The following is a 15137-nucleotide window of genomic DNA, read 5'->3' on the forward strand; positions in this document are numbered from 1 at the left end:
AATTACAGACATGAGCCACCACACACAGCTAGAAAAGAACTTTCTAAACACAGTTAAAAGTATCAAAAAGCCAATAGAAAGCATCATAATCAAGTCACTTCCCCTGAAATTCAAGAATAAAGCATAGATGTCCACTATAGTGTTTTGAAGGCTCTGGAATGTGACAAAACAAGAAAACAAAATAAGCTGTATAAATCTAAAGGAAAGAGAAAAGAGGAAAAAAGTATAATTATTTGTAGATATCATTATACACATTAAGAATCCAAGAAACGTAACTTTAAAACATTAAAACTAATAAGCCTATGTAGTGGATATCTGCTGTTTTGCTTTGCCCAGCATTCCTTCCTCTCTGCTTCTAGCAAAAGCATTCTTCTTCCTTTGGATACCTTCTCCTACTTTACCCTTCCAGTATAGTCCTGGTAGGACAGGCAATCACAATAGTCCCCTCCCCTGCCTGTGGCTGGGCACCTAACCCAGGATGGACTAATCATAATATAATCATAATATCCAACCCCATTGGACCTAGTGGTAGCTCCAAGTGGTAGGCATGAGACCTGGCCCAGAGATACAAGACCTCCCTTGGAATTTTCCAAATCAAAGGTAAAGAAGTAACTTTGTCTTTTCCTTGGATCTTGAACTGTAAGGATGTGACCCCAGAGCAAGTGGTAGCCATGTTGGGTCTCTACCATGTAAAAGAGTCTTAGAGAATTAGGCGACACAGAGAGAAGCAGAGATGAAAGATGAGGCGGAGTGAGGGCCTAGATCCCATTTGAGTCCCTGGATCTAGTTGGGTCTGAGATCTGCCCTATTCTTCCCAGTTACATTAACCAATAAACTCAATTTTCCTCTTAAGATTATTCAAGCCGGGCGCGGTGGCTCAAGCCTGTAATCCCAGCACTTTGGGAGGCCGAGACGGGCGGATCACGAGGTCAGGAGATCGAGACCATCCTGGCTAACACGGTGAAACCCCGTCTCTACTAAAAAATACAAAAAACTAGCCGGGCGAGGTGGCGGGCGCCTGTAGTCCCAGCTACTCGGGAGGCTGAGGCAGGAGAATGGCGCAAACCCGGGAGGTGGAGCTGGCAGTGAGCTGAGATCCGGCCACTGCACTCCAGCCTGGGTGACAAAGCGAGACTCCGTCTCGAAAAAAAAAAAAAAGATTATTCAAGTTGGGTTTCTGTCACTTGCAAACAAGAGTCCTAATATAAGCCAGATGTAAAATAAATATACAGAATCCCATCATTTCCAGTTTTTTCCTTTTCAAAGTATTATTAAATAGCTCCCTTTTATTTTCCAACATTTGTTATAAAAATGTTCAAACATGCACAAAAGTTTAAAGAATTTTTACAGTGAACATCAATACACCCACAACCTAGATTTCAAAATTAACATTCTTTTGTTATATTCCAATAATTTTCCCTTATTCTAGTAATAACAGAACTAGACATTATGTGTACATATATATATATCACATTCACAACAGTGTGAAACACCAACAGATACAGACTAAAGCCTTAACAAAACTCTTCTCTCAAGACAAAGGACCAAAAAACGAGCAATCTAGCAATCGAGAAAATTGTAGATAGCTAATCTCGTCAAGCCAAACGCCATGGGGAAAAAGAAATGCAGACTCACCCTTACCCACGCCAGCAATGGCGGAACAGGAGCCTAGACTTCGGCTCTTAGAAGGCTCCAGTTCCCGTCTCCCATCCCCCACCTTTTCCCGCTCAGCAGAGACCACGTGGAGAGCCTGATGCCCCTCCCTCTCCCCTTGGAGATGTCAGCATTACCCTGATGCCCCTCCCCCTCCCCATGAGGGTGATGTCAGCACTACCCAATTGTGAAGACACAATCCCTCCCCAGCAGTTTAGTTTAGAAACTGCCAGTCTTGGTATAGAACAACCTTGGCTTATCTGTTGAAGTCCCATAGGTAGTATTATTAGAGAATAACCCAGACTTTGGGAACTGTATAACTCTGAGATCATTTGAAATTTTCGTTTTGTTTTTCTTGTTAGTCTAGTGGGGTTTCCCCCTGCAAAGATTGGTCAGATCTGCTGTCTATCATCCTGGAAGGTGTTAAATACACAGGAAGTCCAGTCTCAGTGGGCAGGACCTAGCCTGAAAGGGCGGGCATTGCTAATGTGTTTTCAAAAGGTCTTCCCAATCCTCTGCTTTAGACAGATTGGACCTTAGAACACAACGGATCCTCAAGTGACTGACGGTGAGCTAACATGCCCTTTTGAGATTTTGGAATGTGGGGAGGATCTTGTTTAGGAACTTATTGAAGGTGGACCTGGTTATGTACCTGGTTATGGGTCACAAGACCTAAGCAAAGCCATATTTTTAGGCAATTTTAAGTTATTCTCAATGTTGTGCTAGGTTTCGTTATTCCCAAATATTTATAAGAGGTATGTTAAAAGTTACAGCCTTTACTCACCTGTGATGTGGATAACTTAGGGAAAAGCTCGTTAGAGTCATAGTTATTTGTGAAGATCCTACCCAGAAAAGTGGTGATCACAAGATGGCCTTCAACAACCATAGCACTGCAACTTGATGAAGAGGCAGCAACAGAAGAAAATCTGTGACCTGATTCAGATCGTGAGAGAGTATTTTGAAGAACCTCCAGAAATAGCTGGAGGACACTTTGAGGGGAATCTGTTTTGTTGACATTCAAGCCAGTAGGAGTTCAAGCCGTTGTAATTTAAAAGGGCATGTCAGGCTTCCAATTTAAGAGAGTCTTAACAAATGTGTTTTCCTACCCGAATCAGCTTTAAATGACAGAAGAAAAAAACAAGTAAAAGAATAGCACTAAAATTGCAAAGGTTAGCAAGGAAGGATGTGATTAGCAGACCAAAATTTTGATGATTTCCTTGATATCGAACAAATAGGATAAAATTGGCTGGGAAACCACAGTCAATGAATTCATAACACTGTACAGATATGGGAGAGGACTGCTGTAAAAGTGAATTATCTGTTTTCTATCATAGACCCAAAGGACAGATGATGTCACAGTCATCTGGATCAGGAGATGGGAGTGATGATGAGGCTACTACCTCTAAAAATGGTGGTAAGTAAATGAACTAGTAAAACTCAAGAGTTAATCTAAATAATTGTTAACAGCATGTCTAGGAAGCTTGAGTAAATTATTATGAAATTATTCCTCAGGGCCGGGTGCGGTGGCTCACACCTGTAATCTCAACACTTTGGGAGGCCGGCAGGCGAGGGCGGGGGGTGGTGACGGGGGAGGAGGGGTTGCGGGGGAGGATCACCTGAGGTCAGGAATTCGAGAGCAGCCTGGCCAACATGGTGAAACCCCGTCTCTACTAAAAATACAAAAATTAACTGGGCGTGGTGGCACGCGCCTGTAATCCAAGCCACTAGGGAACAGTGAGCGGAGATTGTGCCATTGCACTCCAGCCTCGTCAACAAAGCGGGACTCCGTCTCAAAAAAAAAAAAAAAAAAAAGGAAAAAGAAGGAAATTCTTCAGAAGACCAGAAGATCAAGAGTAATGAAACAATTAACAAAAAAAAATTAATAGCATGGTAGAAACAAGTTTTCCCAGAGAAAATTGGGATCAGGGGATAGTGGTCAAGAGGGCACTCCTGCTTTTACTTTGTTTTTGTTGCTTTATAGTGAGAATGAATTCATGTAATATTTTGGCAAAAACTTTAAGGTCTGATAAAATTTAGTGTTACTAAGGATATGGGGCAGTTAACGGTCATTCAGAAGGTGGGGATCATATGTTGGCACAACATTTCTGAAGGGTAAATATAACAGTGTATCGAAATTTTAAATATACCTTCCCCTTGACCCAATTCTACTTTTTCAAATATATCCTCAGAAATACTTTTATACATGCACAGATTTATGTTACAAGGATGTTCATTGGAGCATGTTTGTAGTCACAAAAATTGGAAATAACCAAATGTCCAAAAATAGGGGAATAGTTTAATAGAATATGGTATATTTTTACTGTAAAATAGTATACAGCCCTTAAAAAGAATGAGGTAGATCTCTATATACTGTCATGGACAGATCTCTAATATATATTAAGTGAAAAAAGCAAATTGTAGAGCTATATGTACAGTAATTATGCCATTTTAAAAATATGAAAGCTTCCTATTTGTATATATACAAGTATATATGTACATAAATGCTGAGGAAGGTGATGCACCAAATTTAACAGGTAAAAGAGACACTTTTAATTTTATTTTATTTATTTTTCTTTTTTGTATGCTTGTCTGACAACCAACACTTACACTTTTTATCCTATATTCTTCTATATTGTTTAAATTTTTTCTTACAAAAAGAATGTTTATATATTATTTGCATAACTAAACAGAACTGAAAGGTGACCATTAATAGAATGTAAATAGTATGTAGAACTTCCAAAACACTAATAGTTGAAAAAAGAAACAAAGGAAATTGTCTGTTCAGCAACATGAGGTAAGAGAAAAAAGCAACAACAATAACGTGTGATAATTAGATTTTTTTAAGTTACAGGAATATGTATCCATATATAGTATAGTATGTTGTCCTTAAAAATAGTGAAGTAGATCTGTGTATAGTGACAAGGAAAGATGTTCATGATATAATATTAAGCAAAAAATAAAGTCACAGAAAAATTTTTACTGTGTGATTTTTTTTTTAAAAAAAAGCAAAAACTCTGCATGTTGGTTAAATGTATAAAAAAAGATCTTTAATCAGCAAATTTAACTGAGATTACCTTTGGGGGCTGGATTTAGTTGGGGAACAGGGACTGAGTGGAGATTTCACCTTACTTTGTAGTCAAAGGTTGTTGAGACCTGGACATTTCTTTTTCTTTTTCTTTTCTTTTCTTTTCTTTTTTTTTTTTTTTTTTGAGACAGAGTTTCGCTCTTGTTGCTCAGGCTGGAGTGCTATATGGCATGATTTTGGCTCCCTGCAACCTCTGCCTCCCGGATTCAAGCAGTTGTCCTGCCTCAGCCTCCCAAGTAACTGGAATTACAGGCATGAGCCACTACACCCGGCTAATTTTGTATTTTTTTAAATAAAGACAGGGTTTCACCATGTTGGTCAGGCTGGTCTTGAACTCCTGACTTCAAGTGATCCACTCGCCTCGGCCTCCTAAAGTGCTGGGATTACAGGCATGAGCCACCGTGCCTGGCCAAGACCTGGACATTTCTAACTGTACCTCTGGTTATATTACTCCCTTCCACATTTGATGCCCTTCAATGGTTACCCATGACTTACTAGATAGAATCTAAACTCTGGAGGATGACATACAATATTCGCCATGATCTGAACCCAGCCCACCTCTCTGTCTTCATCTCTCACCATTCCTCCACAGGCCTACTGAACATCAGTCACACAGCATGGTAATATGGTTGTTTCAAGGTATCTGCAGGGAACTGGCTCCAGGAACGCTGCAGATACCAAAATCTGTGCACATTCGACTCCCACAGTCAGCTCTGCAGAACCCACAGATACAAAAAGTTGGCCCTCCATTTACAGGTTTCCAATCCTGCAAATCCTGTATTTTCCATCCGTGTTTGATTGCTGATGTGGAACCAGCTCATGCAGAGGGTTGACTGTATTTATTTAAAAAATAAGTGTATAAATGGACCATCACAGTTTAAACCCCAATTGTTCAAGGGTCAACTGTACTTAAACAGTTGCCTAAATGGGCTATGATCTTTCTCATGCCTCCATGTCTTTGTACACACTGTTCCCCTTTTCAAGTAATCCATAGATCTCTAGATCTCACCATCCTGATACTACAAATTAAGTTTGGATTTTTATTTTATTTTATTTTTTTTTTTTTGAGACAGAGTCTCACTCTGTCACCCAGGCTGGAGTGCAGTGGCACAATCTTGGCTCACTGCAAGCTCCACCTCCTGGGTTCACGCCATTCTCCTGCCTCAGCCTCCCAAGTAGCTGGGACTACAGGTGCCCACCACCACGCCCAGCTAATTTCTTTTTGTATTTTTAGTAGAGACGGGGTTTCACGGTGTTAGCCAGGATGGTCTTGATCTCCTGACCTCGTGATCTGCCCACCTCGGTCTCCCAAAGTGCTGGGATTACAGGCGTGAGCCACTGTGCCTGGCCTTAAGTTTGGATTTGTATGATTAATATACAGATTACAACGTTAAGCCCCCATGTTGTGGACCACAGAGAGTCCATTCTTCCACCAGGTTGGAGGGTGCATCCTCTGCCCTTAAGTAATTTCCAAAAATCCACAAGGTATGCTTAAATGTTACAAAAATCAATCCTAGTTGCCATTTGTTATCTCTGCCAGCTATTCTTTCTGCATACTGCCACGGTCTGCCTTCAACAAGTCACCACTTCCTGTCTTGAAACTTTTTTTAAAAAGCCTTTTTATTTAATTTTTTTTTTTTTTTTTTTTTTGAGACGGAGTCTCGCTCTGTCGCCCAGGCTGGAGTGCAGTGGCCGGATCTCAGCTCACTGCAAGCTCCGCCTCCCGGGTTTACGCCATTCTCCTGCCTCAGCCTCCCGAGTAGCTGGGACTAGAGGCGCCCACCACCTCGCCCGGCTAGTTTTTTTTGTATTTTTAGTAGGGACGGGGTTTCACCATGTTAGCCAGGATGGTCTCGATCTCCTGACCTTGTGATCCGCCCGTCTCGGCCTCCCAAAGTGCTGGGATTACAGGCTTGAGCCACTGCGCCCGGCCTTATTTAATTTTTTTAATTTTAAAAAATTTCTGCAAACACTATGGTGACTTGTGTAATTTTAATACATACAAAAGATGTATGATGTGTAATTTATGGAGCATAATTATTAAACATCCAGGACTCCATCATCTGTGCATAAGAACTAGAACATTACTGATGCTTTTGAATCTACCTAAATTCCCCTTCCCTAAATTTTCCTCCCACACTTCCCCTAGAGCAATCTCCTATCCTGGATCTTATATTAATTACTCCCCCCCGCTTTTTTGTTGTTATCTCCCTGTGTTGCTCAGGCTAGTCTCGAACTCCTGGGCTCAAGTGATCCTCCTGCCTCAGCCTCCCAAGTAGCTGGGACGACAGGTGCATGCCATATCACCCAGCTATTTTCCTTCTATACTTTAATACCTTTACCATATTATATATCTGTAAGTTTTTCTTATTTTTGAGCTTTATTTTAAAAGTTATCAAATTGTAGGTATTCTTTCATGATTTGTGTTTTTCACATAACATTGTTTGAGACTTATGCACATGGCTGTAATTTATTCATTGTTCAATGCTGTATAATATTTCATTATGTGACTATACCACAATTTATTTAGCCATTTTCTTATCAAAGAATATTCTCTTGCCATCCTTTGAGGTCTGCATGCAGACTAGGAATAGAAAATCCTTAGCATGTCCTAAATCACTTTCGCCTTTGTGCCATGTCTCTATTTTTAACAATTAGTATATTCAAATGCAAGGATTGGCAATTTTTTTTCCTGTTAAGAACTAGTAGGAACTATTTTAGGCTCTGTGGACCATATGGTCTGTTTCAAAACTCTAAACTCTGTTGTTTTACCATAAGAGCAGCCACAGAAAACACGTAGACAAATAAATATTGCAATGTTCCAATAAAACTTTATTTACAAAAACAGGTAAAGGACAGGATTTGGTTCATGGGCTGTAGTTTCCAAACCCTGCTGTAGTTCATCTGAATTTCTGTAGTGTTGCCCAGTATTGTGGTTCTTATTATCAAGTCTGCCCTTGTCTTATTTTGCACGTGTCAAACCCTATTCTCGCCCTTTGTGATTCTCACCTCCTATATCTAAGAGTGAGCCTGACCTGTAAATCCAGTTCCTGAACCAGTGTGGCTCAAGGCAAGAAGTGTTATCTGTAGCCACAGCTCCAACAGCAAGCAGGGTATATGAGTAAGATTTGGTGCTAAGAGGCCTAAGATTGCTGTACCAGACTTGAGATTGGGATGCTGCCTTCATTTCCTTCATTAGCTCTTCAGAGTTTCTGGTTAGGGATGAAGTTACACTCTAATAACTAGTCTCCTTGCAATGTCCTGAATGTGCCTTATTCTCGCTTCCTTTAGGATTTAAATGTGCTTCCTATCTTCTTTCTTTATGCCCCCTGCTCCCTTTCACTCCCTTTGTCTGGCTAATTCCCACTCACTCTCGGGGATTTAAATTGGATTTCTTTCTCTGGAAGCTATTCTTAACTCCCTTCCCTTCCTCCACTGCACCCCACCTCACCCTCCTAGGCTGGGCCAGGTGTCCTGCCTCTGCGTTCTCATAGCAGCCTTTGTCACTCTGTCTTGTAATTGTGTGCCTTACCCACCAAATATATGACTTGGTAATAGAAATTTCCCTAAGGTGAGTGATAATTTAAAAGTTGGGCATTTAGGGATAGCTCTAAACCTACATTGCCAATTGAGAATGGAGGGCAAGGGTTGTCTTTGTATACTAAGGGAGTAGATCGTAATATGTCTGCGGGCAGGGTTCCTTCACTGTTTTCCTGGATTTGGCCAGGAGAAGCAGCCAGTTTCTACCTCTTGTGAAGATCAGCCACTGGCTGAGGGTCCAGCCAGAGAATAAACTGATTCTCAAGAACAAAATTGCCACCATCTCCTTAAATGTGCATTGCCTGCTGTTTTGTCCTATCTGCTTGATGGTGGCCTGAACTGCATGCAAGCTTGGTCTCCTTTTGGGCATTTTGATTTGGCTCATCTCAATAAAGGAGTTATTTTCTTATTCTTCATTTTTTTTTTCTCTTTGTGAGTGGGGCTCTGAACGTCTTTTTCTAACTTGTCTACTACTTGAGACTATTTTTATGGTGAGTCTCCTTACAAAACTGTAAACTATGGGAAGTACTGTATTTGGAGTCAGTGAAGAACTGAACTTAGGCCTGTGTGCTTTGTGACTTTAACAAGTAATTTTAACCTCCTTTGCTGAGCCTATTTCTTATCTGTACAGTGGGGATGGTACTTGATCTATCTCATAGTGTGTTTATGAGGATAAAATAAGATTGTATGTGAAAGTGCTTTGGAAAACTGTGAAATCAACTGCAAATTGAATTTTGTGTTATTCTGTATTCTCTCACGACGTCTAGCACCATGCCTTGCCGAGAGTAGTTGCTCAATACATTTTTGTTGAATGACCAAAGGAATTGGAGACAGAAATAATGCTGTTGGTGGGAATAAAGGACATTTAGTAATAGAAGGAGAAAAAATACATGATTTGGTAATAGAAACTTCCCTAAGGTGAGTGATAATTTAAAAGTTGGGCATTTAGGGATAGCTCTAAACCTACATACCCAATCTCTGCTCTCTGCTTTGCTTATAAAAATATTTAAATTTTATTTTAGTATGATTTTGGCGGCTTAGATAAGCTGTCAAACTTGATTAGGTTTTAAATATGCAGTCATCAAAAAGCAGGATTGGCCCTAGGCAATACTGTGAGGTCAGCAAAATGTACTCTCAGAAATCTTTCCTTCCTGGTTGGCAACTTCACCTCTCACCACTCCCTATTGCAGTGGCTTCTCCTAGTTCTGTTTACCTACAGGCTCCTAGGACTTTCCTATTAGCCTTTTTCCTCCAAGAGGCATTCACCTTAAAGGGTTAGGAACTAAGTCTCCTTGGCTAATTTGCACTTTAAAAGATTCCTAGAGAAGGAGGCAATGTGTTATCCAAATGAGTGAATAAATAATCATGACATTTCAGGCATTAAAGGGAATATAAGGGCTTATCAGCCCCATTCAAATCACAAGGCATACTTACTTCACCTACAACTACGGTTTCTCAACCTTGGAGGTATGTAGAACTACCTGGAGAGCTGCTTTCCGCCCCCCCCCCCCCGCCCCTTCAGAGTCTTACTTTGTCACCCAGGCTGGAGTGCATTGGCACCATCATAGCTCACTGCAGCTGGAACTCCTGGGCTCAAGCAATCCTCCCACCTCAGCATCCCAAAGTGCTGGGACTACAGGCATGTGCCACCACAGCCAGCTAATTTTTTGTTTTTATTTTTTGATAGAGATAGGGTCTCATTTTGTTGACCAGGCTGGTCTTGAACTCTTGGCTTCAAGCAATCCTCCTGCCTCGGCCTCCCAAAGTGCTGGGATTACAGGCACAGGCATGAGCCACCGCACCTGGCCAAGAGCTTCTTAAAAATACTGATAATTGAGGTCCTCCTCGCAGAGATTCTGATTGAATTGGACTGACTAGGTTTGGACCTGGGTAAAGATTAAAAAACAAAAACAACTCCCAGGTCATTCTATTGTATGGTGAGTTGGGAACCCCAGATTTAAATCTAAATTGGCACTGGGTGCAGTGGCTCACGCCTGTAATCCTACCACTTTGGGAGGCCGAGGTGCGTGGATCACCTGAGGTCAGGAGTTCGAGACCAGCCTGGCCAACATGGCGAAACCCCATTTCTACTAAAAATACCAAAAAATTTAGCTGGGCGTGGTGGCGCACACCTGTAATCCCAGCTACTTGGGAGGCTGAGGCAGGAAAATCACTTGAACCTGGGAGATGGAGATTGCAGTGAGCCGACATTGCGCCACTGCACTCCAGCCTGGGTGACAGAGCCAGACTCTGTCTCAAAAAAAAAAAAAAAAAAAAAAATCTAAACTGGCCTTGTCTGTGAGAAAAAGAAAAGCTGAATGACATTAGATCAAACATTGAGCAGGGTGGGGTTGGAGGGACTTTGAGAGACATTGATAAAGTAAACAGAATGTTAAAAATAGGCCCATGCCATGGCACATCAGCTCGCCAAATATATATATAGGACCAGCAATTCCATAATAAGCAAGTGCTTGGCAGCACCCAAGGAAGAAGTCAACTATGGCTGGTCTGGCTCCCCACTCCCAGACCCTCAGGGAAAACAGCCTATCTCTAACTTTTAGTCCTTAAATCTGCTTTCCAGATGGTTCACAGGTATGACAGATAAAATCTCTGAGCTAAGGAAAGAAGTGCTTGAATGGTTGATGTACCAAGTCAGTAACTTCAGGCGATGTAAGATAAACAATTTTGTTAAAAATATGAAATCTGGCTGGGCGCGGTAGCTCATACCTGTAATCCCAGCACTTTGGGAAGCTGAGGTGGGCGGATCACTTGAGGTCAGGAGTTCGAGACCAGCCTGGCCAACATGGAGAAACCCTGTCTCTACTAAAAATACAAAATTAGCTGGGCGTGGTGCTGCATGCCTGCAATCCCAGCTACCTGGGAGGCTGAGGCAGGAGAATCGCTTGAACCCAGGAGGCGGAGGTTGCAGTGAGCTGACATAGCACCATTGCACTCCAGCCTGGGCAACAAGAGCGAAACTCCGTCTCAAAAAATATATATATATATACATACACACACACACACACACACACACACACACACACACGAAATCTGTGTTATCTATTTACATTTTACTTAGCACATAGGTTCAGCACATGTTATTACTTTCCTTGCTTTTATATAGCAATCCCAAGATGGGAAATGGATGAATTCACGTTGTGTAGTTGGATTATTTTTGCTTGAGCTTTGGCCTCCTCAGCAGCCCATTGGTGTTGACAGCATAACAAAGCCCTTATTATGATACAATCTTTACCATCTCAGCATTGCTTAGTTTGCCTTCTCTGTATTTTCGTGCTTCAAAGATGGTCCTTCAGAAAAGTAGATGAAGAAAATGGACTGCCTTTTACCTAGCAGTATTTTTTTTTTACACTTTTTTTTTTTTTTTTTTTTTTGGTAACAAGGTCTTACTCTGTCACCCAGGCTGGAGTGCAGTGGTGCAATCTTGGCTCACTGCAACCTCTGCCTCCTGGGTTCAAACGATTCTCCTGCTTCAGCCTCCCAAGTAGCTAGGATCACAGGTGTGTACCACCATGCCTGGCTAATTTTAGTATTTTTAGTAGAGACGGGGTTTCGCCATGTTGGCCGGGCTGGTCTCAAACTCCTGGCCTCAAGTGATCCACCCACCCTGGCCTCCCAAAGTGCTGGGATTACAGGCGTGAGCCACTGTGCCCAGCCGTTTTTTCTGTTTTGTTTTGTTTTGGTTTTATGCATTCTCAGAAAGATCTTCAGATTCTCCTGGGCAAGCAGTCTCTCCCATTCCTAAGGAGAATCCCACCCATTGGATAAGAAGGCTTCTAGGAGGGTCTGTCTAGTGGCAAGCCACTGGTATGAGATATCTGGAGAGGACCTAAAGCACCTCAGATGGCTATAACTGTATGGCATTTTACATTACACATCTTGATTCCCCAAGCACACTGGGGAATCCCTGTGATCAAAAAGGGGAAATGGGTTACACTCTGCCTTTTTAGGGAGATGTCCACAGAAATAAAGGAATTGACATTATAAAAGCAAGTCCCCTGTCTTTGTATTTCTTCCTTTACGCATATACTTACCTTTATAAACAGCTTGGTTAAAAGGCGGCCAATAATAACTACACCTCATGTGGCAGCATTGTAAAGTTTAATTAATGTTTCTAAGGTATGAGTTGAACTCACAAGATGAAAGATCCTAAATATGGAATATGTGTTAAGTGCCCAGTCTGGTTTAGTCTGATAATGGCTATAATTGTATGGTGTCCCACATTACACATCTTGATTAGTGTGGCTCCCATGAGTTCAACCTTGAAAATGTATTTTAATGTTGAGAATGTGTTTAACATTGGTTGGCAAACATTTGGGTGTATAGAATATATGCTTCTGTTCTTCAGCTAGCCTCAGTTAGTTGGTTCTTGATGTAAAAGATATTTTACAAACCAACTTGGGAGGTTTTTGTGTTTTTTTTTTTTTTTTTGAGACAGAGTCTTGCTCTGTTGCCCAGGCAGGAGTGCAGTGGTGCAATCTCAGCTAACTGCAACCTCTACCTCTTGAGTTCAAGTGATTCTCCTGCCTTATCCTCTTGAGTAGCTGGGATTACAGGTACCCTCCAACGTGCCCGGATAATTTTTGTGTTTTTAGTAGAGATGGGGCTTCGCCATGTTGACCAGGCTGGTCTTGAACTTCTGACCTCAGATGATCCACCCGCCTCAGCCTCCCAAAGTTTTGGGATTACAAGCCTGAGCCATCTAGCCTTGTTTTGTTTGTTTGTTTGTTTGTTTTGTAACAAGGTCTCATTCTGTCGCCCAGGCTGGAGTGCAGTGGTATAATCTTGGCTTTCTACAACCTCTGCCTCAGGTTCAAGGGATTCTTTTGCCTCAGCCATTTGAGTAGCTGGGATTACAGGCGAACACCACCATGCCCGGCTCCTTTTTGTATTTCTAGTGGAAACGGGATTTCACTATATTGGCCAGGCTGGTCTGGAACTCCTGGTCTCATGTGATTCACCCACGTTGGCCTCCCAAAGTGCTGGGATTACAGGCACGAGCCACCACATGTGGCCGGATCTGTGCTTTTTAAAACCAAGATATAACTCAGAAGACTGAAGGGCTTAGATAACCATGTGAGATAGGGAACTATTATTACTAGAATGTAGTTATATATTAACAGGACTCAGCTCTCATTTAGGTTAGTAGAAAAGTTTATTTTTGTATGGCAAAAGCAGCTTTCTCTTATCTTTATGTCCATTCCCTTTCAGTTGCACTAATATTTGTAATTTTTTAAATGGCTAGTACTTCATATACCCTCCTAAAGAATTTAACTACATGAATTAGAACAAACAACTGTGTTCATTAAATCCTGAAAATGAGCCAGTTAATCCTCCCTTATAAAGACACAGCATTATTTTATTCACATGCGATGAAATAGTTAATTCAATAAGTATTTACCCTGCGTTTACAGTAGTTCAGAGTTTTGTGAAATGTGAGACACGATAAAGGAAAACTCAATGTTTTAAGGCATCTTTCCTGGCCTTAAGAGTTTACTGTTTCTATTTGGGCAGCAAGAACTATATGGTAGGCCCAGCACTTTGGGAGGCTGAGGCGGCAGATCACTTGAGGCCAGGAGTTTGAGACCAGCCTGGCCAACATGGCAAAACCCTGACTCTACTAAAAATACAAAACAATTAGCAGGCATACTGATATGCGCCTGTAGTCCCAGGTACTCAAGGAGGCTGACGCACAAGAATCGCTTGAACCCAGGAGGCAGAGGTTGCAGTGAGCCAAGATTACACCACTGCACTCCAGCCTGGGCGACACAGCAAGATTCTGTCTCCAAAACCAAACCAAACCAAACCAAAAAACCTATGTGGTATATTCAAAACAGATAGGAGTGCTTCCATCTGTCCCTTTTCAGGCCCGTCTCCCTTCTCAGGGGCCTTGGGTTCTAAGTTCCATTAGAGCCTTGCTTTCAGCAGGCTATCATCAAATAGCAATGATATCGTTTAATAATGCCAAAGGTTGATTTGCATTTTAATCAGGGACTTTTCAAGACACAAAAACAAGTAGGCCTGTTTAAACAAAGTTAGAAAGTTATTTATTTGCAGGGTTCTGATTCACCTATCACAAGCTATACCATACAAGCTGCTTTTACTCCACTCACAATCCTGTCACTCCTGGTTTGTAAAAGCTCTGCTTGCTGGATTGTCTCCCTGCTATCTATGATTGCCTACAGAGTAGACTCCAAATTCTTGGCTTGGTGTGCCAGGCCCTTTTGAGCCTCATCTTCCTTACTCCCAGCTAGACATCCTACTTCCCAGCCAAACTGCACTTTCCATGTTTCCATAAACAGGCCAGGCCCTTTCACTCCTTGCTTTGCCCTTGTTTCCATTCCCCAAAATGCCTTTCATCCTGTTCCCTCTTGTCTTTTTGGCAACTCCCACTTTGAGGCACAGCATAAACACAATCTCTGTAAAACTATTCCTATTCCAGATTTCCCCCAAATTTCTTGTTTTGCCTCTTCTGACAGCACTTTGTATATCTGTCATAGTATTGTTATGGAAATTAGTTTTGAAACTATCTTCCCCTACTGGCTTCTCAAGGGCAGAGACCTTGCATAGTGTCTTACCATACATGCTCACTGAATGCTTTTGCAGTTAGAATGATCAACAGGTTGGCAAATTTAGTTCTATTTGACATTGTGTTACCTCCCTCTGAGAATGCCCCAAGGTTAAGTAAAAACTCCCAACAGGGAATTTACAAGGTTGATTGTTGCTAATTTAACTAAAGATTTTTAAAATCAGTCATCAAATGTAAAGCGGGGGGCTCATGAAACACATTGGTAGAAAACATTAACTTTTGCCAATATTGTTCTAAAATGTCTCCTTTGGG

The 15137-nt window shown here is 41.6% G+C and overlaps 1 protein-coding gene across 3 annotated transcripts in view; it reads left to right on the forward strand.

Annotated features, from left to right (window-relative positions):
• Positions 1-2086: 2086 nt before the first annotated feature.
• LOC105468415 (cullin 4B) overlaps positions 2087-15137 on the forward strand; it is a 49607-nt gene continuing 36556 nt past the window's right edge. For all 3 annotated transcript variants that reach the window (XM_011718556.2, XM_011718554.2, XM_011718555.2), the window contains exons 1-2: positions 2087-2221; positions 2988-3067. In XM_011718556.2, coding sequence (XP_011716858.2) covers positions 3001-3067 — 67 coding nt within the window. In that variant the 5' untranslated portion in view covers positions 2087-2221; positions 2988-3000. The remainder of the gene's footprint in view (positions 2222-2987; positions 3068-15137) is intronic.

This window comes from Macaca nemestrina, chromosome X (assembly GCF_043159975.1).
Source record: "Macaca nemestrina isolate mMacNem1 chromosome X, mMacNem.hap1, whole genome shotgun sequence".
NCBI classification, from domain to species: domain Eukaryota; kingdom Metazoa; phylum Chordata; class Mammalia; order Primates; family Cercopithecidae; genus Macaca; species Macaca nemestrina.